Raw genomic sequence first — 27,817 nt, 5'->3', positions numbered from 1 at the left:
TGTTTCTACTTTTGGCTATTGTGAATAGTGCTATGCACATTTGTGTGCAAGCTTTTGTATGGACATGTTTTTAATTTGAGGGGATATATACCTAGGAGTAGAATTGCTGGGTCATATTGTAACCCTGTTTAACTTTGTGAGGAATATAGCTGTTTTTTTATGTAGCTATATAATATTAATATACATATAATTATTTTATATAAGGGAAAATACTTTAAAAATTGCAGCAATCAAATATATAAATTCTGAGATTAATCAGTACTTTAAATATGCCTGATTTCATAATGAGCTGTGTGCTTCCAAGAGAAAATTGTGGAATATTAATAAGGAAGTGTGAGTGGATTTAGTAAAAGAGCCATCTAGGACTAATGAAATAGCAGGGTTTAGGAAGCCACTGACTAGTGGCTTTCTGACTATTCTGAGTGGTATTTCATTCTGTAATACATAAGATTACAGGGTTGATGGATAGAGGAGGTTTGCTGTTTGCTTTTTAAACTTCTGTTCCTTGGTATTTTTCTCATTTTGCTATATAGGTGTGTTGCAGTTTTATAAGTTACTTATTAAGGTACCTTTATTTTTGAAGTCATTTCTTTTTTTTTTTTTTTTTTTTTTTTGAGATGGAGTCTCGCTCTGTCGCCCAGGCTGGAGTGCAGTGGCGCGATCTCGGCTCGCTGCAAGCTCCGCCTCCCGGGTTCACGCCATTCTCCTGCCTCAGCCTCCCGAGTAGCTGGGACTACAGGCGCCCGCTACCACGCCCGGCTAATTTTTTGTATTTTTAGTAGAGACGGGGTTTCACCGTGTTAGCCAGGATGGTCTCGATCTCCTGACCTCGTGATCCGCCCGCCTCGGCCTCCCAAAGTGCTGGGATTACAGGCGTGAGCCACCGCGCCCGGCCGAAGTCATTTCTTCATTTGTTATAGCTTCAGAGCTACTTTTCCTTTGTTCACAAATCTTCTGAGATTTTCTAGCTTAGTTTAAAATTTTCCTAACTTACAGTTTATCTCTCGATTTGTTAACAGTCTCTGTAAAGGATTGTGGTTGAATCCTTTTGTAGTGCAAGTAATTGAATTTTAGAAGCATAACTGTTTGTTAAGGAGGTTTTAAATTGTAGCAGAAGGTAGATTACAGATGCAAGCTGTTGTGGAGCTTTTTTTTTTTTTTTTTTTTTTTTGAGGTGGGGTTGCTGCATGGGAGGAGGCTGTACCCTGAACTTTAGCACTGGTTTGTGAAACTGGGCAATACATAACCTGAATTGTTGCAACAGTATCCAAATGGAGTTTGTACTAGTGTGTGACACCAGAAGCACTACACCGGGTTAGAATGTGACCTACAACCATGTCCTTTGAGTAGCTCAAATGCTAAAGTTAAGTTCAAGCTAAATGTCAAATTCATTTTATGTTCCCATGCCTTTTAGAGAGAGGTCTTGCCTGGGGCTTTAGGTTCAGAAGTTTTAGGAAAATGCTTTGCAAAAGTAAGTTAGCAGTATTTTATTTCTAAAGAAATTTGACTTTTCAAACTGGAAGTTTTAGTTTATGAAAAATAATGTGAGTTTGCCTTTCAAAATTAGTTGTTAACTTTTGATCTCTTTTTAAGAAGTGATGTCCTGGATCCTAATTTTTGTTGTTAGTAATAAAATTTATGAGTCTGTCTTGTTTGGGAGTTGTCATATATTTTAAAAATCTGATAGGGGCCGGGCACGGTGGGTCACAACCTATAATCCCAGAACTTTGGGAGGCCAAGGCAGGTGGATCATTTGAGGTCAGAAGTTCAAGACCAGCCTGGCCAATATGATGAAACCCCATCTCCACTAAAAGTTAAAAAAAAAAAAAAAAAGCCGGGCATGGTGGCGAGCGCCTGTAATCCTAGCTACTAGGGAGGCTGAGACATGAGAATCGCTTGAACCTGGGAAGCAGAGGTTGCAGTGACCCGAGATCATGCCACTGCACTCCAGCCTGGATGACAGAGCCAGTCTCTGTCTCAAAATAATAATAATAATAATCTGATAGGGAGTTTTCTGTCTCCCTGAGAACTAAAATAATTTGTTTCCTAACAGTTCACAAAATTGCATATGATAAATCAAGACTTTTTGTAAAAGCTGACCTATTGCAGAGGGCATTAGGCTAACACACGACTTATTATTCATTTCAACTTGAGTTGACAACTGGCACAGCTCTTTCAATTTAGTTTAAAGTTTTTAGAGAAGAAAAGAGATGCTAAATGTTTTTGAATAAAATCTCTAACAGGAAAAATCCCCAACAGGATTGGGGGTTGAGGATTGGGCAATGGGGAAGGACAGAAGCTTTTCTTTAAGGAGTAAAAATGCTTCATTCTTTTTTTTTTCTAAGCCAGTTGTTTCGTATCTGACACAAAACATGATTCTCCCATCCTTCTAGTGCTTTATATAGTGCCTTAGAAGTTGCAAAGCATTTTTATGTTTTACCTTATTTAATCTTTGTAACTACGAAGCTGCTGCTCTTATCTCCACTTAATGTGAATCTGTTTCCTCATCTATAAAACTGACACATCAAGTAAAGGTGGTATAGTTAGTATTATATTGGGACTTGAACCTAGGTCTCTTGCTTGCATGTCTAATGCTTTTAATTTTTTTTTTTTTTTTTTTAATTATTGTGGAGACAGAGTCTCTCTGTGTTGCTCGGGCTGGTCTCAAATTCCTGGGCTCCAGCAATCCTCCCACCTCAGCTTCCCAGAGTACTGGGATTTAAGGCATGAACCACGTGCCCAGCCTGTGTAGTGCCTTTATTTATTTATTTATTTATTTAGAGACAGAGTTTTGCTCTTGTTGCCCAGGCTGGAATGCAATGGCACAATCTTGGCTCACCGTAACCTCCGCCTCCCGGGTTCAAGCGATTCTCGTGCCTCAGCCTCCCGAGTAGCAGGGATTACAGGCATGTGCCACCACACCCGACTAATTTTGTATTTTTGGTAGAGACAGGGTTTCTCCATGTTGGTCGGGCTGGTCTTGAACACCCAATCTCAAGTAATCTGCCCGCCTCGGCCTCCCAAAGTGCTGGGATTACAGGTGTGAGCCACCGTGCCTGGCCTGTGTAGTGCTTTTAAATAAATGGATGTTTAGTGCTTATAAAAGTAACACATCTTCAGAAAAGTACCATATAAAACACCTATAAATCATAACTCAGCTATAGTAAGCTATAGTCATTGTGGTTCCCTCTAGCCTTTGTGTATATAATTGTATACATGTTATTAAAAAACATAGAATACACGTTAGATTAATATGCATTCTACTCTGTAAAGCTTTTAAAAAGTTGCAACAGTGTGCAAATGGAGTTTGTAATAGTGTATGACACCAGAACCATGCTGGAGTGCATGTTTCCATACTGGTAAGCATAACTGCATCATATTCTCCTGCATGTATAGCCCATCAGTTACTAAACCAGTCCTCTATTTGTAGTTATTTAGGTTGTTTCCAATTTTCTGTTATAAATAACATTAGAATGAGTATCTCTTTACATCTGAATATTTCCTCAGGGTAATTCCTTGAAGAGGAATTCCTGGGTCAAAGCCTATGAGCATTTGCAAGGCCTTTGATATAAAGATGACCATAGGGCTGGGCGTGGTGGCTCACGCCTATAATCCCAACACTTTGGGAGGCCAAAGTAGGCGGATCACTTGAGGTCAGGAGTTTGAGAGCAGCCTGGCCAACATGGTGAAACCCCGTCTCTACTGAAAATACAAAAATTAGCTGGGCGTAGTGGCGGGCGCCTGTAATCCCAGCTACTCTGGTGGTTGAGGCAGGAGAATCACTTGAACCCGGGAGGCAGAGGTTGCGGTGAGCCGAGATCATGCCACTGCACTCCAGCCTGGGTGACAGAGTGAGACTCGTCTCAAAAATAAATAAATAAATAAAAACTTAAAAAAGATTACGATAGGTCCTCCAGAAAGGTTATATATTACTTTCCCAACTGTGGTGAAATTGCTCTCATCAGCAAGCTGATTGTTGATCTTGAGTCTGTCTCACTTAAGAATTTATAAATTTACTAGGTTCCTAAATAGTTGTTTTTGAGGTGAATAAGTTCTAGAATGGATTGAATTGTTGGTATGAATCCTAAGGACTACAAAATGACTGCAAAAACTTTGCCAGAGACTACAAAAGTGACTTCCTACAAAGAGTGCTTTCTGCTGAAGGGCCCAGTACTATTTTTACTTGGCGAATTCCAACACACATTTGCACTGTTCTCGTATTCATTAACAGAGTATTTTGAAGAGAAAGGGAATTTATTTATTTTTGGACTATTCTGTACATTGTTATCTTTTTTGTTTTTTGTTTTTTGTTTTTAAGACGGAGTCTCACTCTGTCACCCAGGCAGGAGTGCAATGGCGTGGTCTTGGCTCACTGCAGCCTCCACCTCCCGGGTTCAAGCGATTCTCCCTCAGCCTCCCTAGTAGCTGGGACTACAGGCACATGCCACCACACCCGGCTAATTTTTGTATTTTTAGTAGAGATGGGGTTTCACTATGTTGGCCAGGCTGTTCTTGAACTCCTGACCTCGTGATCCACCCACCTTGGCCTCCTAAACTTCTGAGATTACAGGTGTGAGGTGAGCCACTGCACCTAGCCACGTTATCTTTCGAGGATGCTGTTATCTAGCAAGTTTTTTGACTTACCAAAATTAGTCTATGCTGTCATTTGAGGTAAATGCAAAAGGTTGGCTGGGCTGAATGAGGCAAACAAAAAGTGCTTCTGTTTTCATATCTGCTATGTTTGAATAGCAATTTGGGGCAAGAAAATAAGATTTAAGCTATTTCCATAAGAGCTAGAAAACTGTTTATGGCCTCTAGGTTGACCACTAATTGGTGATGGAACCATTAGTGTTTCTATGAAATTAGAAAGTCTAAATAAGGATGCCTTATGTATGCATTGTTCTTAGAAATCCATTTCTCTTGGTTTTGAGAGGCCATTTTGATCCTGTCATTTTTTTCTTATTACAATACACAATTCACCAAACAATCAATGGTCTTTGAATAACAAGGTTAGTATGTTTTGTGGATGCCTGAAACTCTTTAGTATGAAACCCTATATAGGCTATGTTTTTTCCTGTACATTCATACACACCTGTGATAAAGTTTAATTTATAAATTAGGCACAGTTAGAGGTGAGCAGCAATAATTACTGTACAATTCTATACATATTTATAGATCATTTGACTTCGTGAAGTCAATTAATACTAATTTATAACCATCTTTGTTGTTGTTGTTGTTGTTCCAGGATCTTGTGCTTGGCCATCATCTTTTATTCTTTTATTAGGATTTCAGATTGAAAAGTGGTTGAGGTGTTTGTTAGTGGCTTTAAGAAAAACTTTGCCAACATTTTAGTTAGGTGTTTAAAACTAAAGTGAAAGGACAAGGGGCACTGTTTCCACTCTCTAAATCATTATTGAAACTTCACTGGAAATATACATGTGGCAGTGCAATAAGGACAAGAGATAAATTGGGAAGCCAGAAATTAAGGCTTTGTTTCAAAACTAGTTCATGCAGTGAATGTAATATTGTATGTGAAATGCAAAGTATAGCCCTATTTGTTTTGTTTTCTTTTCCTAAGTGAATGAAGACAGGATAGCCCTATTTGTTAGCCTTTGTTTATAAAGTTTCTTAAACTGGCTCTTTTTTTCCTGCAGTGTGACTTATAAGTCCCACAGTCTTGGATCCGAGAAAGGGACTCTAGAGAGACTGTGTCTTCCTGCCCCTCATTTCACAGATGAGGAAACTAAAGCTTAGAGAAACGATTTGACCAGTGTCTTAGGTCCAGTTAGTGGCAAAGAAAGTTGGGAGCAGTGTTATCTCCAGACTTTTCTTTAATGCTCTTTCCATCAGCTCAGCCCTCTCTTTCTCTTTTTTTATTTTTATTTATTTTTACTTTTTATTTTTTGATACGGAGTCTCACTCTGTCGCCCAGGCTGGAGGGCAGTGGTGTGATCTCCGCTCACTTCAACCTCCGCCTCCTGGGTTCAAGCAATTCTCCTTCCTTAGCCTTCCGTGTAGCTGGGATTACAGGTGCCCGCCACCATGCCCGGCTAATTTTTGTATTTTTAGTAGAGATGGGGTTTCACCATGTTGGCCAGGCTGGTCTTGAACTCCAGACCTCAAGTGATCTGTCCACCTTGGCCACCCGAAGTGTTGGGATTACAGGCGTGAGCCACCGCGCCTGGCTTTTTTTGGGGGTGGGGGGCGGGGACAGGGTCTTGCTGTGTTGCCCAGGCTGGAGTGCAGTAGCTATTCTCTACACAGGTGTAGTTGTAGTGCACTGCAGCCTTGACCTCCTGGACTGAAGCCATCCTTCTGCCTCAGCCTCTCAAGTAGTTGAGACTACAGGCTTGAGCCACCTTGCCTGGCAGCCTTCTCTTTGAATGGCCTGTTAGAGGAACATCTTGTAGCGAGTTCTGACCCAGGGAATGACACCTTGTGAAACGCTAGGATCCATTACTAGGTTCAATCCCTTTGGAGTTTTTGGCTGAAAGTTTGTATACCAGATATTGGTGTTCTAACTTTTCGGTGTGGTCAGCTGAATTCATTGTTTATTGGTTGCTTCCTATTAGTCCCTGACAGTTGTTTTAAAGACCAATGAACAAAACAGACTTCAACCCTGATGTTTCATAGTCCTGTGGGGAAGGCAAACATGCACAGGACTGGTGTGAAAGAATATGCATGAGGGCCGGGCGTGGTGGCTCACGCCTGTAATCCCAGCACTTTGGGAGGCCGAGGCAGGCGGATCACGAGGTCAGGAGATCGAGACCATCCTGGCTAACATGGTGAAAACCCATCTCTACTAAAAATACAAAAAATTAGCCGGGCGTGGTGGCAGGCGCCTGTAGTCCCAGCTACTCGGGAGGCTGAAGCAGGAGAATGGCGTGAACCCGGGAGGCGGAGCTTGCAGTGAGCCGAGATCGTGGCACTGCACTCCAGCCTGGGTGACAGAGCGAGACTCCGTCTCAAAAAAAAAAAAAAAACGCATGAGATTGTAGGGGCACAACGTCAGGCCTTAAGAGATGGGTTTTTCAGTAAGCTGAGGCAAATGAGAAGAATGGAATACTCCAGATTGAGGGCTCAGCAAAGGCAAAGTAGATCCCCAAAACTACAGCTGTTTCATGGCTGGTAGGGTCGGCATAGGGGTCAGTGTTGAGAATTGATGTTAGAAAATAGACTGAGACTAAATTGTCATGTTAAGGAATTGGGTGGTTTTTTTGTTTGGTTTAGTTTGTTTTTTGGGGGGTAGGTGGGGAGGAAGCTGTAGAAGAGGTCTTTGCTTTTGAAGAGGCAGCACATTTAAAAGGTGTTCAGAATTCAAGAGTGCACAGTGAAGTCTCACCACCCTTGTCTCCAAGCTACAAAGTCCTCTCAAGAGGCAACCAGTGTTACTAGTTTCTGTGTATCCTTCTAAAGAATATTTCACATATACAAGCAAATAAATACATATTACATGGAAGGTATTTGACTAGAGGAGTAACATGGACATTGCAGTGTTGTAAAAAACAAATCGATACAGAGGGTGTAATGGGAGAACAGGAGGCAAAAGACCAGTTAGGAAGCTACTGAAATAGTCTGAGCTAGAAAGGGCTTTACCTAGGGCAGTGGGAAGTAGTTGAGCTTCAGACTCATGGTAGGCTTGGTGATAATTGGTCAGAGGATGAAAGAGAAAGAGGAGTGGAAATTGAGTTAGAGGTTTTGCACTTGGAAGATGCCTTAAGGGTTCTAAGCCTGGAAGTATGTATGGGTAGCTGGGCTGCCATTAATTAGGGTGGGAAATGCAAAAGGAAGGATCAAGTTTGGGAACAGAAAATGGGATTACTTGGTACAAGAGGCATTTTACAGGCAGAACCATCAGGCTTGTGGAATGCTTCCATCCAGCTGGACCATTGATTCTCATTAGAATCGCCTGTGCTGAGAGGCCTAGGCCCACCCTGGCCACACCGATTCAGGGAGTAGGGCTGGGGTTCCATAGGTAATCTCATTGTGCAGCAAGGGTGGGGAATCATTGGGCCAGGTACTAGGCCAGCCAGTGGGGATGAAACAACGGTTAGCTGTGTGAGACTCAGCCCTTTGGAGGCTCACAATATACAGGGGAAGAAAAGAGAAGGGAAGATCGCTATAAAGGCACTGGTATTATTGTAGTGACGAAGAAAATGGTTAGGCCCATGTATGTATTCCTCATAGTTTTAGGATTTCCCATGTAAAATGAGAAATCTTTGAGTTGGAATCCTGACACAGGAGGCAGCAGGCTCTGAAGTATTTGCTAAGTAAGGTTACTTCAGAGTCCTTCTGGGGAAAATATTCTTTTCAACGTGCAGGTAAATCCTTTTTTCCTTGTTATTTTTGGAGACAAATATATGTTTATTAGTACTTGAAAATGTTACTATTGAATGTTTAATGGAATATTGAATGGTGATGGATGTGTGACTGAAAGAGCTGAATGGACTACTTATCTTTTATGCATTATCTCTGAGTAGGCATTGTCTTTTGGTTGTGACCACAGACTAGTGTTTGTAGAGCTGGCAGCCTACAAACATGGGTCAAAGACTCTTTTTTTTCTGATTGCTGCAGTCTAGGCTGGTCTGTTTGCTGCTCGCCGGCCTTTCTTAGAGATAGGCATAACTCTAACTTGCTGAATGTTGGCTGTGAGCGGAACACTGGTAGGTGTTCTGAAGAGGTTATCCTCGTTCCTCACACCGGCCCTGTGAAATCGAGGATACGACTCCATTCACAGGTGAAGCTACTGAAGCTCAGAGAGCTGCCCAAGGCCATGCTTAGCACATCTTGTTCTGGGGCTGGAGTTTGAACCCAGATCTGCCTCCAGAGCCTGTGTCCTTGCTCAGTATCCCACACTGCCTTTCCAGTTAGAAAAGATCATTTTAGATTTTCTTTTAGGGAGGTGATTTTGGCTGATTGTGACTTCTACTTAGTTATTAGCTATTGCTTTTGTTTTAATTAAGGGGTTTTGCTTAACTGTTAACTATTAGTTAAAACAAAAACTTAACAAGCCTTGTTGAGTTTGGTAGCCTCAGGCCAGCCTTTCCTTCCAGGGACCTCCTAAATGCCTTAAGCTCTGCACTGCATTGTTTGCGCTGATTAATGGTGAGAGGTTCCTGGCATGAATGTAATAGACATTTACCTGGAGGTCAAGTTTCCCTGCTCTTGGAACCCTCACCTGCTATGACTTGTACTTTATTCATGTAAGTCAGAATCCTAGGGAATTGCTCAAAATGCCTGTCTTGTCAGCCTCCTCTCCTACAACTCATTTTCTTTCATCCTTCAAGGCTCATTTCAGACACTTCTTCATTAATCCTTTTGATTCCTTCAGCTATGCATAATCTGACCTTCTTTGCTTTTGTTTTTATTGGTGCATATTTTGCTTTATTATAGTCATATGTCTTGAATCTCCCTAAACTGTCCTCCCCAACCAAAATCATCACTTCATTTTAAGTTCCCATATGCAGGAAATATTTTATTACATATAAATCTTTAGCTCCCTTTCACCATAGTGTCTTGCATACAGTAAATGTCCAATAGAATGTTTTGAATAGTTTTAATATTAAATGTAAGTATAGAATGTGGTTTTTACCTGATTTACATAAATAGTTCTTGTCATCCTTCCCATGAAAGTAACATTACTCATTGCTAAAAAATTGGAAAGTATGGGCCAGGCACGGTGGCTCACGCCTGTAATCCCAGCACTTTGGGAGGCCAAGGCGGGGTGGATCACAAGGTCAGGAGTTCAAGACCAGCCTGGCCAAGATGGTGAAACCCCGTCTCTACTAGAAATACAAAACTTATCCCAGCATGGTGGTAAGCGCCTGTAATCCCAGCTACTCAAGAGGCTGAGGCAGAGAATCGCTTGAACCTGGGAGGCGGAGGTTGCAGTGAGCCAAGTTCATGCCACTGCACTCCAGCCTGGGCGACAGAGCGAGACTCCGTCTGAAAAACGAAACAAAACAAAAAAAGTATGAAAAAGAAAAAAAAAAGTACTCATTGTCCTACTACTCAAAGATCATTACTTAGTTGAACAATGTATAGAGTAAAAAATATAGGCCAGGCGTGGTGGCCCACGCCTGTAATCCCAGCACTTTGGAAGGCTGAGGCGGGTGGATCACCTCAGGTCAGAAGTTTGAGACCAGCCTGGCCGACATGGTGAAACCCCGTCTCTACTAAAAATTCAAAAAATTAACCGGGCATGGTGACGGGTGCCTGTAATCCCAGCTACTCAGGAGGCTGAGGCAGGAGAATCTCCTAAACCCAGGAGGTGGAGGTTGCAATGAGCCGAGATTGTGCCATCACACTCCATCCTGGACGACAAAAGTGAAATTCCATCTCAAAAAAAAAAAACAATGTATATATGCACATATACATATACGTGTATATATATATAACATGTATGTATATATGTATATATGTGTGTATATGTGTATATACGTGTATATATGTGTATATATACGTGTATATATGTATATATATACGTGTATATATGTATATATATACGTGTATATATATGTGTATATAAATTAGTGTTCAGAAATTAAGAGACAGTTCTACACTTGGCAGGCTATTCAAAGGAATGATGTTCTCATTTAAAGGAAAAAAAAAAAAGTTACATTTGTGCCAGGCCGCATGTGACTATAGACCTCTCCCAGAGCGTGCCTATTTTAGTCAAGGCCAGCCCTTATTTTTATAGAGGGTGAAGAAAGCAGTGGGTAAATAGTATCTTCTTTGGGGTTAGGTCAAGGATATATGGCTTGTCATAAATATCAGGTTGACAAGAATTCCAGATCTAATCTTGTAAATTATAAACAGAAGGAAAATCTTCTCCCCAGCCTAAAGGGCCAGTACAAGTAGGCACATATCAGATAGCTGGTCTTTAATTGCTTGTTACTTCCTTACTTAATTTTTGAATTATTTGGTATTATGTGACATTTTCTAACACCTGAAAACAAACTGAAGCCACAGCTTTAATAGAGGCCCTTACTTCTGTAACATAATTAGTGCCCTGCCTCTGCTATTCATAACTTACAATAAGTATGAACTCCCAGATGATTTGTTTGTTGCCTCCTCCTGTCCAGAAATATTGCTAACAGCATTTGGCATTTGAGGAAGATACTGCTGCAGGCCAGAAAGGAGTGAAGTGACCTTTTCAGTAACTTAACCTTCAACTCTGCAGTTTGTGGAAGGCAGACCAGTGATTAATACCAAGTCTGTAAGTTGCACAAGTTCCCAAGCCACAGTTGAGCCAGAATAGATAATTCCACATTAAGTATTGGTATTTAAATAGAATTATTGAAGTTAAAGGAAGAACATTTTTATTTTTAAAAGGTTGACTTTAAGTTTCTTTGCCTTCACACAGTTGTTTCCTAATCCTCATGTCAGCACTTTTCACTGCTTTTTAAGACAAGGCAACTGCCCAGAATAGTCTGGAAATTATCTTCTCTAGTTAATGAAGTATTCTAGACATAGGTGTAAGTGTATGTGGAGGCTCATTAATTTGATTAATTCTTAAGTTGTCTCATAATTACTAAGCTAGCAAGGAATAGCTAACTATTTTGTTTGGAATTCTCAAACACAAAATGAACCGCTTACTCCAGCTTTGATTTTGTTGTTTGAGTTTTGCCTATAGTTTCCATTTTCACACTTTTTTTTTTTTTTTTTTTTTTGAGACAGATTTTCGCTCTTGTTGCCCAGGCTGGCGTGCAATGGCGCAGTCTCGGCTCACCACAACCTCTGCCTCCCAGGTTCAAGGGATTCTACTGCCTCAGTCTCCTGAGTAGCTGGGATTACAGGCATGTGCTACCACGCCTGGCTAATTTTGATTTTTAATAGAAATGGGGTTTCACCATGTTGGCCAGGCTGGTCTTGAACTCCTGACCTCAGGTGATCCACCTGCCTTGGCCTCCCAAAGTGCTGGGATTACAGGCATAAGCCACCTCATGCGGCCATTTTCACATGTTTTATTACAGGGTTGAACTTTTCAGTCCATCCTTTGAGCTTCATTACCTTCACTTTTGAATTAACTTCTGCTTAGAGATCTTGTTCTTGACGTAGTCTTGATCTCTGGAGAATCAAAAGACACAGATTTCATTGTGATTAATGTGGAATGGAAACTTCTTTTTTCTTCTTTTTTTTTTTTTTTTTTTTGAGATGGAGTCTCACTCACCCTGTCGCCCAGGCTGGAGTGCAATGGCGCAATCTTTGCTTACTGCAATCTCTGCCTCCCAGGTTCAGGCAATTCTGTCTCAGCCTCCCAAGTAGCTGAGACTACAGGTGCCTACCACCAAGTCCAGCTAATTTTTGTATTTTTAGTAGAGACAGGGTTTTGCCATGTTGGCCAGGCTGGTCTCGAACTCCTGACCTCAGGTGATCCACCCGCCTCGACCTCCCAAAGTGCTGGGATTATAGGCATGAGCCACCGCGCCTGGCCAGAAACATCTTTCTTCTTTTTTTTTTTTCCTCTTTTTTCTTTTTTGAGACAGAGTCTCGCTTTGTCACCCAGGCTGGAGTGCAGTGGCTCAATCACAGCTCACTGCAACCTCTGCTTCCTGGGTTCAAGCGATTCTCCTGCCTCAGTTACCCAGCTAGGTGGTATTACAGTCATGCGCCACCATACCTGGGTCATTTTTGTATTTTTAGTAGAGATGAAGTTTCACCATGTTAGCCAGGCTGGTCTCAAACTCCTGACCTCAAGTGATCTGCTTACCTCAGCCTCCCAAAGTGCTGGGATTATAGGTGTGAGCCACTGCACTGGGCCGGAAACTTCTTGCAAAGGGAGTATTTCACTGGCTTGTTAAAACAGGAAGTGCAGCATAATCTATATAATTTTACCTCCATAGAACTGAAAGGACTGTTGTTAGTCAAAAAGCACATGACATTTTTCTGTATAACTTGACAGAATATATTTGTTGAATATATTTTTTCAGTCATCCTGCTTTTCATTCATTTTGCAATTTTTTTTTTTTTTTTGAGATGGAGTCTCAATCTGTTGCCCAGGCTGGAGTGCAGTGGTGCGATCTCAGCTCCCTGTGCAACCTCCGCCTCCTGGGTTCAAACAATTCTCCTGCCTCAGCCTTCCGAGTAGCTGGGACTACAGGCATGCGCCACCAGGCCTGGCTAATTTTTTTCATTTTTAAAATATAGACAGTGTCTTGCTCTTTCACCCAGACTGGATTGCAGTGGCACAGTGATAGCTCACTGCAGCCTCAACCTCCTGGCTCAAGCGACTCTCCGTTTGGGATAATTATTTGCAGATACAACATTTCACAGTCTTGAATCACAGGGGAGTGTTTTTTGTTTTGTTGGGGTTTTTTTTGAGGCAGGTCTTCCTGTGTCACCCAGGCTCATGTACAGTGGCACGATCACAGCTCCCGGGCTCAAGTGATCCTTCTACCCCTGTCCCCCAAGCAGCTCGGACCACAGGTGTGTGCCACCATGCCTGGCTAATTTTTTGTATTTTTAGTAGAGACGGAGGTTTTACCATGTTGCCCAGGTTGCTCTCGAACTCCTGAGCTTAAATGATACACCCGCCTCAGCCTCCCACAGTGCTGGGATTACAGGCATGAGCCACTGCACCCCATTGGGAGCGTTCTTAAGTGCCCAAATAGTTGAGGTTTAAGAAATGTTGATACAGGCTGGATGCGGTTGCTCATGCCTGTAATCCCAGAACTTTGGGAGCCCAAGGCTATGTCGGGGGGCAATCACTTGAGGTCAGGAGTTTGAGACCAGCCTGGCCAACATGGCGAAACCCCATGTCTGTACTACAGATAGAAAAATTAGCCAAGCATGGTGGTGGGTGCCTGTAATACCAGCTACTCGGGAGGCTGAGGCAGGAGAGTCACTTGAACCTGGGAGGCGAAGGTTGCAGTGAGCTGAGATTGCACCACTGCACTCCAGCCTGGGCCACAGAGTGAGACTCCATCTCAAAAAAGAAAGAAAGAAAGAAAAAGAAATGTTGATATAAATGTGATCTGTTCCATTGGATAGGAAATTGAGTTTCTACTCTGATCTCATTTTTTTTCTAGTTATAGTGCTTCATGCTGTGATGTCTTTAGACAAATGAGGCTGGCTCTGAGAACACTAAAGCCTCAGCATCTGAAAAGATGCCTGTCGTACTGCAATAAATATTGCTTAGCCCCCTTTCTCATTAGATGGCTCCTTACTGCAGAAAGTCTGTAAAAGCAGATACCCTTATTCCTTAGAGTGCAGAGGGTCTCCTGATACTTCTGTTATTCAATTCTTGTGATCCTGCCAGATTCTTACTCAGTTTCTCCTCTAGAGTTTCAACTCACTATCAAGTACCCATCCTAGTAGGCAGGAGATGTGTTTCACTGATGGAAAGACAATCCATGTAGAGCCAGTATGCTTCTTTGGAATGCGAGGCTTGATGTAAGATGCCTTGAGATCATCAAAGATGCAAGGAATAAAGCTATTACCTTTGGATACTACTTAATATTTGAAATTCTGCCAGAGTGTACATTAAATACATTTTTGGACAAAATCAAATTGTTTTTCTTCATTGATGCTTATATTAAAATTGAAATTTAGTATTTATTCTCTAGGCATCGCGTTCTTCTAGAAAACGTTTGCTTTGTAGGTAACTGCATGTCAGTCTGAAGATGAGTGCAGTAGGAGGGGTTTAAAATAATTGCAACATCATGTTGATGGCTGTTAATGGAGGACAGGACTGGAGACGCTCTTGCTGATTTTGACTAGTTCAGAAGTCTTTCTTATAGTAAGCCTTTTGCAATTACACAGTTAGGTGACTGTGTAATTGGGAAGATAGGATTTTTAAGATAGCTATCATTTGGTTATAATTACCTTTTTTTTTTTTTTTTTTGAGACAGGGTCTCGCTCTGTCGCTCAGGCTGAAGTGCAAGTAGTGTGATCACAGCTCATTGCAGCATTGACCTCCTGGACTCAAGCAGTCCTCCCACCCTCAGCCTCCTGTTTAGCTGGAACTACAGGTGTGTGCCACCATCCCTGGCTGATTTTTAAATTTTTTTGTAGAGATGGGTTTTGCTATGTTGCCTAGGCTGGTCTCGAATTCCTTGGCTCAAACAATCCTCCTACCTCAGCCTCCCAATATGCTGGGATTACAGGTATGAGCTACCACGCCTGGTCATAACTACCATTTTACATGGTTATACCATTTTGGCAAAGACAAAAACATGTTAATTAGAAAAATGAAAATTGCTTAAGAATTTTCTTCTTGGCTGGGCTCAGTGGCCCATTCCTGTAATTCTAGCATTTTGGGAGGCCGAAGCAGGAGGATCACTTGAGCCTAGGAGTTCAAGACCACCCTGGGCAACATGGCGAGGACCCATCCCTACAAAAAATAAATAGCTGGGTATGGTGGCACATGCCTGTAGTCCCAGATATTCAGGAGGCTGAAATGGGAGAATCTCTTGAGCTCAGGAGTTCGAGGCCGCAGTGAGCTATTACTACACCACTGCATTCCAGTCTGGGTGACAGAGTGAGACCCCATTTCTTTTTTTTTTTTCCCCCCTGAGGCTGAGTCTTGCTCTGTCGCCCAGGCTGGGGTGCAGTGATGCAATCTTGGCTCATTGCAACCTCCACCTCCCAGGTTCAAGTGATTCTCCTGCCTCAGCATCCCAAGAAGCTGGGATTACAGGCACACACCACCACGCCCAGCTAATTTTTGTATTTTTAGTAGAGACGGGGTTTCACCATGTTGGACAGGCTGGTCTTGAAATCCTGACCTCAAGTGATCTGCCCACCTCGGCCTCCCAAAGTGCTGGGATTACAGGCGTGAACCACCACACTGGGCCCGAGACCCCATTTCTTAAAAAAAAAAAAAAAAATTTTTTTCTTCTTATAAACACTTAATGATGGCAGACACCCAGAATTACTCTTTTTGCTTCCGTTTTTAACTCTTAACTGTAGAAACCAGGCATGGTGATTTGTGCTTGTAATCCCAGCACTTTGGGAGACTGACGCAGGAGGATCACTTGACCCCAGGAGTTTGAGACCAGCCTGGGCAACATAATGAGACTGCATCTCTACAAAAAAAAATTTTTTTAAAATGAGTTGTGTGTGTTGGTGCATTCCTGTAGTCATAGCTACTCTGGAGGCTGAAGTGGGAGGATCCCTTGAGCCCAGGAGTTCAAAGTTACAGTGAGCTGTGTTTGCACCACTGCACTCCAGCCTGGGTGACAGAGCAGGATGCTGTTAAAAAAAGAAAAAGGGAAAAAGCATCAGTCTATGGAAAACTTAATAAAATACTTTGTAAAAACATAAATACTGTAACTATTTTCTAATTGCTCATTTTGCTTCATAAAACTGACATTTCCATTGAAAAGATAAAACTAGGCTGGGCACGGTGGTTCACGCCTGTAATCCCAGCACTTTGGGAGGCCGAGGCGGGCGGATCATGAAGTCAAGAGTTTGAGAACATCCTGGCCAACACGGTGAAACCCCGTCTCTACTAAAAATACAAAAAATTAGCCGAGCGTGGTAGCTACTTGGGGGGCTGAGGCAGGAGAATCACTTGAACCTGGGAAGCGGAGGTTGCAGTGAGCCAATATCGCACCACTGCACTCCAGCCTGGGCGACAGAGCGAGACTCCGTCTCAAAAAACAAAAACAAACAAAAACACTAAAGGATTTTTCTGTGCCCTATGGTCTCTTCTCAATCTTTTGCTCAGCTATTTCTGATATGTAACCATTATCTTAATCTAATAGTGATTTTAATTGGATTTTGGGTCAAGGGAAACACTTAAGCTAGATGTGTGCTCACAGAATGTTATTAATGGAGACATAAGATGATTACAGTGAATTAAAGGAAATAGCTTCTATATTCGGTGCAACCTCTTTATCTTGGCATTCAAGGCCCTTCTAGTCATTAATTCAGCCTACTTTTTAGCTTCGCTTCTCTCTACCTCCATAGAGATTATATCATTCTGACAAACTGGATACCCTACCACTAAGGTATCAATTCTCAGATTTTCTGGCCCCAACTTGCCTTGCCAGCCGCAAACTCATAGTTCCTCACTTTATACACAACATTTCCACAAAGATGCCCTGCTGGCACCTGAAGTTTGACATACCCAAGACAGAATTAAATGTCTTTTAAAGGCATTTACACACCCTTGCCAACTGTAGAATAATCTAATCAATATTTTCTAATTTCCCCAAATCCAGAAACAGTAGTTCCCTCTTATTTGAGGTTTCAATTACCCACTGATGTGTTTTGGCATTGTCCCCACTCAAATTTCATCTTGAATTGTAGTTCCCATAATAATCCCCATAAACCCTCATGCTGCTGTTGTGATAGTGAGTTCTCATAAGATCTGATGGTTTTATAAGGTGCTTTTCCCCTTTTGCTCAGCACTTCTCTCTCCTGCTGCCATGGGAAGAAGGATGTGTTTGCTTCCCCTTCTGCCATGATTCTAAGTTTCCTGAGGCCTCCCCAGCCATGCAGAACTGTGACTCAATTAAACCTCCGTCTTTTATAAATTACCTAGTCTCAGGTATTTCTTCATAGCAGCATGAGAATGGACTAATATACCCACATTACCTAACAATAATACAGACAGAGACCACATTCACACAACATTTATTATAGCATATTGTTATAATTATTCTGTTTTATTATCGTTGTTAACCTCTTGAGTATGCCTAATATATGTGTTAAACTTGGCCAGATCCTGTGGCTCATGCCCATAATCTCAGCACTTTGGGAGGCCAAGGTGTGAGATTGCTTGAGCCCAGAAGTTTGAGACCAGCCTGGACAACATAGTGAGACCCTGTTTCTACAAAAACTTAAAAAAAAAAAATAGCGGGGTGTATCAGGGTGTGTCTGTAATCCCAGCTACTAAGGAGGCTGAGGTGGGAGGAATACTTGAGCCCAGGAGTTCAAGACTGCAGTGAGCTATGATCAGGCCACTACTCCAGCCTGGGCTAGAGTGAGACCCCATCTCTTAAAAGAAAACAAAACTACTACTAAGTCATTTTAGTTTTTCTTTTGTTGGTACTAAGTTTTTGGAATCCAGAATGTATTTTACACTTCATAGCAAGCACTTCTCAATCCAAACAAGTGAGATTTTAGACTCAATAGCCACATGTGGCTAGTGGCTGCCATGTCAGACAGCACAGGTCAGTAGCATAAAGAACTTTAGAGTTCTTGAACTGGCATTCTTGATTTTCTACAACTTTCGCTGCTGCCCTTCATTTTTCAGCTTCTCCCTGCTCACCCAAGCCCCAGCATCTAGTTGTCTGCCTTTCTTTTCCTCTTGTTATCCTTCCCTGCCGTGGAAATCTGGCTGACCCCTGCCAGGGCCTATCCGAATGCCACTTTCAGAGCAGGCTGGCACTGTTCTTGAGGCGCTGCATTCTCGTGGTGTCCGTAAGCACTAACCACTGGCTGTTGACCCTCCTACAGCAGTGTTTATGGGAGCCGTTTGTCTGGTTTCTCTGTGAGAAGTCTAGCACCCCACTAGCAGGGGAGCTTCTCAGAGACCGGCTTTCTCAGCCGTCTTATTTCCTAGCGCAGCATGCACAATGTGGTGGTCCACGTGTGGCCTCCATTTGCTCTTAGGGTATTCTTATTCTTATCCTTTGCTGTTTGATAGTTGTGTTCCTGACATCTTTGGGATCTTAAGCAATTTCTCCTTTAACAGTTTTCTTTACCTTTGAAATGTATTCTGAATGAAATTTCCCTTTATATCTGGATCAGTTCCACTGTTTAAAGGGTATTCTTGCTCTTTGCAGTCTGAAGCTTTTGCTTATGCAATAGAGGACATATTAATTTCTGTGTAGAAACAGCCACCTAATATGAATAAAATTAGGTTTCATATGTACGTGTAGTAGGTTATTCTAGTTTTAGTCTGATTCTTATCCCAAATACAACTCTTCCCCTTATATAATTTAGTTATATATATGCACTGTATTAAGGCTTTTTTCCCTGCAGCTTTATTGAAGAGTTTATATGCTTTTTGAATTTCTCTCTCCCCTAAAGAGATTTGGTCAGTGGTGTTTTGCTTGGCATCCTTTGCCCGTGTAAAAAAGCAAACAGGTGCCCAAAAGGTTGCGCTCTATTCTGGGAGAAATCTGATTAATGTTGAAGGGCTGTGTCAGGTCAGACTCAACCTGCTGACAGATTATTTAGTGAGTGCGAGGATCGAGGATCAACTCTAAACGTTATCTTAGATTTTAATGGTTTTCTTGTGAAGGGCATTTGCAGATGAAACCAATTTGTATTTAAAGTTAATTGTAGTTGTACCAGAGACTACTTTAAGAAGAAATTCTTCCCTGAAGCAGGCAGTGGTTTGAAAAGAATGAATGATTCATCAGATAGTGTTGCAAGGCTTATAATTATATTCTGTGTTTTAACATAAATTGTTGTGTTTTAAATTGTGGTGAAATCTTACTCCTAGTAAAATAAGAGTTTCTCCAAAGAAGTTCCTATTGAAATGATCTTAAATTCTTTTAATATAAGTTTCCCAAACCTCTTCACAACTCCTTGAAAAACAGTGAAATGTGCTGTTCCTTGTAAGATAGATCCCTAGTTAGCCCGGTTGCTTCTCTTTCCCTCACCCCTCAATCCACGTGTTCTGTTTCATGGATACCAAATGTCTGCACGCCTCTAACCACACTGCCAGCAGATTGCGAGTGGACTATGAAATGGATCTCTTACTTAAACTCCTTCCGCTCTTGCTCTCCACACAGCAGGCAAAAGGGTCTTTTTTCTTTTTAAACTTGTTATCATTGTTATTATTTAAATGTTGTGTTATGGAAAATTTCAAATATATATCAAAGTAGAGAGATGGGTGTTCTTCTTATTCAGCTTCAACAACGATCCATTCATGGCCAGTCTTGTTTCATCTGTGCTTCTGTCACTCCCCCTTCAACCCCTTAAATATTTTGAAACGAATCCCAGAGTTTTTATTACTTTAATTAGCTAATTTGGAATTGCCCTGTCGTGAAATTTGGTTTATTGGTTGGTCACATAGGTGGGGAAAGTTGCTGTCCCAGTGGTGATACACTATTTGTTGCCTTCTTTATGTCTTCCAATTCTGTTTCCTCTTACTTTTTCACGATGTGTTCCCTTTCTTTTTGTTAACTGCCATCCCCAGAGAAATAGTTTCACATGTCCAATTCATGTTAAGCCAATTTTTCAGGGATGTATATATAGGCACTCTGCTACTTTTGTACCAAATACATTCTTAAAGTTGAATGTACAAAAAATAAATGTGTGTATGGGAAGGATGTTTCATGCTCAGAAAGTTTTAAAAATTAAAAAATCCCTGTTTTAAAAAATCATATGATACATGCTCATGATAAAAATAAAATTAATACAGAATGGTATGAAGTAAAAGGCAAAAATTCCCATTTTGTTCATGGATCGTTTTCAGTTCCTTATTTCTAAAGCAACCATTGCTAATATTTCTTATGGCTCCTTCCAGAAAGGCCATTTAAAGCCTTAATAATGTATATTTTTGACATTTTCTCTCAGTGTCTTTGAATTTAGTAGATAGAAATTAGTTTTAGTGTTGGAAAGAATAGCTTGGTGTTTTGCAAGAGTTTGAGTAGAAGATTGTATGATGGCTTTGATATTTTATTGACTTTCATAAACACTAATTTCCTCTTGATAAAGGAGCTCTAAGCAGACTCTGAACTCATCAGCAACTCTTTGGGCCTACGAAAATCTCTATACTGGTACTATCCAGTAGAAATATAATGTGAGCCACATATGTAATTTTAAATTTCCTAATATTCATATTAACTAAAAATAAAAAGAGGCCAGGCATGGTGGCTCACGCCTGTAATCCAAGCATTTTGGGAGGCTGAGGCAGGAGGATCACTTGAGCCCAGGAGTTCAAAATAAGCCTGGGCAATACAGTGAGATCCTGACTCTGTATTGCCAGACAAACAAAAACTAGCTGGGTGTGGTGGCATGACCCCGTAGTCCTTGCTACTCAGGAGGCTGAGGTAGGAGGATCACTTAAGCCTGGGAGTTCAAGACTGCAATGAGCTGTGATTGTAACACTGCACTCCAACCTGGACAACAGAACAAGCCACTGTCTCTAAAAATAATAATAGTTAATTTTTTAAAAGGTGAAATTTGGCCGGATGCAGTGGCCGATGCTTATAATCCCAGCACTTTGGGAGACCGAGATGGGCAGATCACTTGAAGTCAGGAGTTTGAGACCAGCCTGGCCAACATGGCAAAACCCTGTCTCTACTAAAAATGCAAGTCAGGTGTGGTGTCGAGCACCTGTAGTCCCAGATAGGGAGGCTGAAGCAGGAGAATCACTTGAGCCTGGGAGGTAGAGGTTGCCATGAGCTGAGATCACGCCACTGTACTCCAGCAGCCTGGGCGACAGAGCGAGACTCTGTCTCAAAAAAAATAGGTAAATAAAGAAAGGTGAGCTCAGTCTTGATAATGCATTCTCTTTGGTGCGTTATATCTAAAATATTCTTTTTCTGTTTCATTTTTTGAGACCAGGTCTTGCTGATCCACCCACGCTGGAGTGCAGTGGCGTAATCATGGCTCACTGTAGCCCCAACCACCGGGGCTCAAGCAGTCCTCCCGCCTCAGCCTCCTGAGTAGCTGGGACTACAGGTGCACACCACTATGCCTGGCTAATTTTTTTATTTTTAGTAGAGTCAGGGACTCACTGTGTTGTCCAAGCAGGTCTTGAACTCCTGAGCCCAAGTGATTCTCCCACCTTGGCCTCCCAACATGCTGGGATTATTGGCATGAGCCACCATGCCTGGCCCAAAATACGATTTCAGTATGTAAGTAATGAATATAAAAATTAGAGATTTTGGGGGCCGGGCACAGTGGCTCATGCCTGTAATCCCAGAACTTTGGGAGGCCGAGGCTGGCAGATCATGAGGTCAGGAGATGAGACCATCCTGGCTAACACGGTGAACCCCTTCTCTACTAAAAATACAAAAAAGCCAGGCGTGATGGCACGCACCTGTAGTCTCAGCTACTCGGGAGGCTGAGGCAGGAGAATCCCTTGAACCCAGGAGGCGGAGAGGTTGCGGTGAGCCGAGATCACGCCACTGCTCCAGCCTGGTGACAGAGCGATGGAGTTTCACTCTTGTTGCCCAGGGTGGGATGCAATGGCGCGATCTCGGCTCACCGCAACCTCCACTTCCCAGGTTCAAGCAATTCTCCAGCCTCAGCCTCCTGAGTAGCTGGGATTTCAGTTGCCTGCCACCACACCCATCTAATTTTTTGTATTTTTAGTAGAAATGGGGTTTCACCATGTTGGTCAGGCTGGTCTCGATCTCCTGACCTCAGGTGATCTACCTGCCTCAGCCTCCCAAAGAGATTTTACTTTTTTTCATACTAAGTTTTCAAAATCCACTGTGTGTGGTTTTGTTTGTTTGTTTTTTTGAGACGGAGTCTCGCCCCGTTGCCCAGGCTGGAGTGAAGTGGCACGATCTTGGCTTACTGCAAGCTCTGCCTCGCGGGTTCACACCATTCTCCTCCCTCAGCCTCCCAAGTAGCTGGGACTACAGGCGCCTGCCACCACGCCTGGCTAATTTTTTGTATTTTTAGTAGAGACGGGGTTTCACTGAGTTAGCCAGGACAGTCTCGATCTCCTGACCTCGTGATCCGCCCGCCTCGGCCTCCCAGAGTGCTGGGATTACAGGCGTGAGCCACCGCGCCCGGCCCACTGTATGTTTTATACTTAGAGCATGTCTCAAGTTGGGCTTCCCTCATTTCAGGTGCTCAGTAACCATGTGAGGAATGGCTGTTGTATTGTACAGTACCGCCCTCTACAGGGTAGAAGGAGAGGGGATGGGATATGTTCTCAGTTTCGTTCTTTATTTCCCAGCGATTGACCAATGTTTGGAGTTAAAAGGTTGCCACTTTTGATGTTCTTTGTGATCTCCAGCTCTGACTGAATTGTATCGTCACTAGCATCAGCACTTTGCTTAAAAATCAATTTTCATTCTTATAAAAGACAAAGTATTAATGACACAAATATGTCTATACACAGATGCTAATCCTGCTGAAATTGAACTCTTGGCTGGTAGGCAATGCCACCCTGTGGTAGCTCAAAAGTTTATTCATCAATATATGAAAGGCCAAATTCTAAGTAGCGAATGTGGCTTAGGAGTGTTAGTGTGGAATACATTAAACGTGAGTGCTTTTTATTCTGAATTTTGGAGTAAATGTATGTAGTAGCATGTAGTGAAATTAACTGTTAGGAGAAAACAGAGGTAAGAATTCCTGAGAAGTTGGTAAGATTGTTCTTTTACTGTAATTTTTGTTTTTTTCTTCAGGGGTTGCAGATGGTGTAGGAGGCTGGAGAGACTATGGAGTTGATCCATCTCAATTCTCAGGGACTTTAATGCGGACGTGTGAACGTTTAGTAAAAGAAGGACGGTTCGTACCTAGTAATCCCATTGGAATTCTCACCACAAGCTACTGTGAGTTGCTGCAAAATAAAGTCCCTTTGCTCGGTAAGTGGGTATCTTATGTGTTTTCCTCTAAAGAAGCCCCCTAGATAGTTAAAAACAAAACCAAGAAAATCATTTATCGGACCAGCTTTTTTCTGAGGCTCTTCCTACTAAGCAGAGTGTGATAGAGAAACTATAGGCTAACCGCTGGGCGCAGTGGCTCACGCCTGTTATCCCAGCACTTTGGGAGGCTGAGGTGGGCAGATCACCTGAGGTTGGGAATTCGAGACCAGCCTGACCAACATAGAGAAACCCCGTCTCTACTAAAAATACAAAAATTAGCCAGGCATGGTGGCGCATGCCTGTAATCCCAGCTACTTGGGAGGCTGAGGCAGGAGAATCACTTGAACCCCGGGAGGTGGAGGTTGCAGTGTGCCGAGATGGCACCATTGCACTCCAGCTGGGCCACAAGAGTGAAACTCCATCTCCAAAAAATAAAAGAGAAACTATAGGCTAACCAGAATACGTAGTACTGCTTGGGGGGAATGTGGATAGATACAGCCACTTCGGAAAACAATTTGGTATTAAATATGAACATATAGTATGCCACAGCAGTTGCACTTCTAGGTGTTTACCCTAGACTAGAGAAACTCTTGCACAATACGTGAACCAAAAGATAGGTATGAGAATGTTCTCAAAATGTTGCCAATAGCAGAGAACTGGGGACAACCTAAAAGTCTATCTGTTGTAGAAAAATGCATTGTGAAAAGAAACGACTTAAAGCTGCATGTTCTACTCAGGAACATGTTGTGAAGGGAAGAGAGAACATTGCAGAATTCCACCTGACAGTCTGATTCCATATATTTCAAGTTTAGAAACATAAAAAGTTAAAACTGTATTGTTGAGGGATTCTAAAATTTGGTAAAAGAAGAAAGAAGATTAAGAGGAAAGAAAAGAAATGATCTGGCCTGCAAAATTCAATTCATTACCTGTGATGAGTTCAAGTTGTGTTTGGTCACCCCACACTGCTAACAGGTGATTAGTCGGTGAAATAACTTGGCACAAATTAGATCCCCGATAATCTTGTATTAGAAAACTTAAAACCAAGTATTTAGGGTTTGTTTATGTGGTATGCTAATGGAGCATCCTTTGGCCAGGCCTCTACGTTTGTTTGTTACATGATTTCCTGGGAACTTACCCAGCCTTCTAAGCAGTCTCTCAGAGAGGGTATTATTACGTTTCTGCTCATAGCCAGCATCTTTCTAGTTACTAGAAGGCCTCCTTCCCAGTCACCATTGACATTTAAAATCAGCCCCTGTTCGGCCAGGGGCGGCAGCTCACGCCTGTAATCCCAACACTTTGGGAGGCCGAGGTGGGCGGATCATGAGGTCAGGAGATTGAGACCATCCTGGCTAACACAGTGAAACCCTGTCTCTACTAAAAATACAAAAAATTAGCCGGGTGTGGTGGTGGGCACCTGTGGTCCCAGCTACTTAGGAGGCTGAGTCAGGAGAATGGTGTGAACCTGGGAGGCGGAGCTTGCAGTGAGCCAAAATCGCGCCACTGCACTCCAGCCTGGGCGACAGAGCAAGACTCCATCTCCAAAAAAAAAAAAAAAAAAAATCAGCCCCTGTTTAGTGTTAATGGAGATCACCACAGTTGTTGTAGAATTTGCTTTCAGTTTAAGTCCTTTGTAAGGAGTTCTTTTTATCAGTCTGCTGTCTTCTGTCTTTGTGCTGTGATTAACTAACTTGTTTTCCTTCAAACTGAAAAGGGATCTTGTCTTGCAGTTTCAATATATACTGCTTTGTCTTAATTCCCTGTTTTGGACATGCAATCTGGAGCTTGTCTGGCATAGTGAAACATTCTAGATGCTATTTCTAGCACCTCTCTGTCAACTTGCTGTGTGACTTTGGGCAAGCCACTTAACCTGTGATCTCCTTGCTTCACATGTTAAATGGAGAGAGAGCCCCTAGACACAGATTCCAGGGGACTGCCTCCTGCATGTTCTCAAGAGTGGCTCTGCTGACCCTCTGACCCCCGATCATTTACTTTGACTTGAGATAACTGGTTACAAAACACGTAACCATCCTGATTTTACACTTTAGAAGCTTTGGTTTTTGCTGTGCCTTTTTTTTTTCCTATTCCTACTTTCCCTTTCTTTCTGTTCACCCTCATGTAACTGGGAGATATTAATAAAATACATTTAAATTTAATATTAGAGAAAATAATATTTTCTTACATTGAATATTGTGATTACTTTTTTCTCCTAAAAGGCACATTGAAATAATCTTTCATCACCATGTTTGACACACCTTTTTTTCACAAAATCTACACATCTCTAGGCTGTTTGTAATGAAACTCAAGCATATTTTGACAAAGACAAGCTGCTGAGTTTTACTGAACTTCAGCTAGATATAATTGTAAATCATGACAACTTTACCAGATAAGTTAGTTAGGTAATTTTTTTTTTTAATCCAGCAACTGCTAAAAAGCCTACAAAGCAATTCCAATATAAAAGGCAAGCTGGTAGCTGTAACCACTTATTTCTTTGACTTTCTAGCTGCGTTTGGGTCTAAGGGCATTACAGACTAATTGTTGGCATATATGATTTCCTCAGAAACCTTTAAATGGATTGATAAGGTCCTAAGCAGCCAGCGTATCTTAAGAACCTGAGGGGTTATTCCTAATAAAGTTATCCCTTTTTCTGCCATACAAAAGGCTTAGTAGTAGTTTACAAAATAAGGAGCTGGGTGATAAAAGTATTTCCATTTGAGCATGAGGGACTCGCCTGGGTTCCTGTCTATATGGGTCATTTGTCTAAACATCCTACACTGTGGTTCTCAGCACCGCTTTTCTTACTCATCTTTGCCTGCTTGTGCCTCTCCAAACACGTGAGAATGATTAGCTCTTCTCCCAATATTAGGCTGCTGGGGCCTGAGCCACGTGCACACATCAGGAATTTGAGGAGGCAAAAGAGGAGGGTACACTCCAAGCCCAGATGGTTCTGTAAGGCTGGGCTTATACTTGTTGGTGCTGCTTTGGATACTGAAGCTCAGTCACTCACCAGGACTGTTTTGATTCCAACTCAGCGAGTGACTGTCGCAGGGTAGCAAAGGATAGCCTGGCTTCGTCAGTGAGTAATAAGGAGTCACATGAGTCCTTCTTGCAGCAGAATTTTCAAGGATGTGCTACTCGGGTTGTTTTTCTTTCTCAGAATATAATCCCATGAGTTTTCAGAAGATGTTTTGGGTGGTGATCTATTAATGATAAAAGGTTAGAGTTGATGTGCACTGAGTTAGGAAGGAAAGGTAATGGGCAATCTTTGTCCTACTGTAAGCTATGGAGCGGGTTATCTGACAGCACTACCAGTGAGTTACAGTACCCGTGCTTTGCTTTTCGTTGACACTTAATGGCTAGCATAGTATGAGTTTAGTACTAACGCATATACTGTAGATAACAAGGAAATGGAATTTCTGGGCATTAGCATGAGAAAGATATGTATATTTTTAAGTGTTTTTAAATTACTTTGTTAGGACAAAATTAATAATAAAAATTACCCATGATCCCACTAAAACAACTGTTAATATTTGAGTGATTATGCTTTCAGATTTTTTTTCTGTGTGTATGTGTACATAGAATAATGGTAACTTGAATTGAGTCTACTATGTGCTCACAACAGCCCCATGAGGTAAATACATAGGTACTTAATTTTATTCCCCTCCACCTTTTTTTTTTTTTTTTTTTGAGACAGAGTCTCGCACTGTTGCCCAGGCTAGAGTGCAGTGGTGCAATCTCAGCTCACTGAAACCTCCGCCCCCCGGGTTCAAACAATTCTTGTGCCCCAGCCTCCGAAGTAGCTGGGATTACAGGTGTGCATCACCACGCCCAGCTAATTTTTTGTATTTTTAGTAGAGAGGGGATTTCACCATGTTGGCCAGGCTTAGTCTCGAACTCCTGGCCTCAAGTGATCCACCCGCCTCAGCCTCTCAAAGTGCTGGGATTACAGGCATGACCCACCACGCCTGAACTATTCTCCATTTTGTTAGGAAGAAACAAGTCTGGAGAGAATAAGTGACTTGCCATGGTCACATAGCTGGAAAATGATGGCACACTGGGATTTAATGTGGCTGGTTCCGTGGCCCATTTGTGTTGTTTTCCTTTTAACCATCATTTTAATAATTTAGACTTTGCCTATTGCTTTTTTTAAAAAATTTACTTCTAGTAAACTTTACTCTTTTTGGTGTACAGTTCTTCAGGTTTTGACATCATCTTTTTTGTTGTTGTTAAGGAAACTTTCATATGAGTTTGTAATCTACTTATTTTATAGTTATCTTTCCTTTCAAATATATTTTACATAATCTTAATGGCTATAAAATAGCCAACACTATCTGTTATAAGGGTTTAACATGACTTAACTAATTTTA

At 41.9% G+C, this 27,817-nt stretch overlaps 1 protein-coding gene across 1 annotated transcript in view; it reads left to right on the top strand.

The window, feature by feature from the left end:
• The window catches only part of PPTC7 (protein phosphatase targeting COQ7), a 50,245-nt gene that overhangs the window by 8,270 nt on the left and 14,158 nt on the right, over window positions 1-27,817 (top strand). The window contains exon 2 of the mRNA XM_034934473.3: window positions 23,274-23,453. Within this exon, the coding sequence (XP_034790364.1) occupies window positions 23,274-23,453 (180 nt within the window). The remainder of the gene's footprint in view (window positions 1-23,273; window positions 23,454-27,817) is intronic.

This window comes from Pan paniscus, chromosome 10 (genome assembly GCF_029289425.2).
Source record: "Pan paniscus chromosome 10, NHGRI_mPanPan1-v2.0_pri, whole genome shotgun sequence".
Classification (NCBI taxonomy): domain Eukaryota; kingdom Metazoa; phylum Chordata; class Mammalia; order Primates; family Hominidae; genus Pan; species Pan paniscus.
The sequence above is the reverse complement of the archived record's forward strand: the minus strand, read 5'-3'. Positions and strand labels throughout refer to the sequence as shown.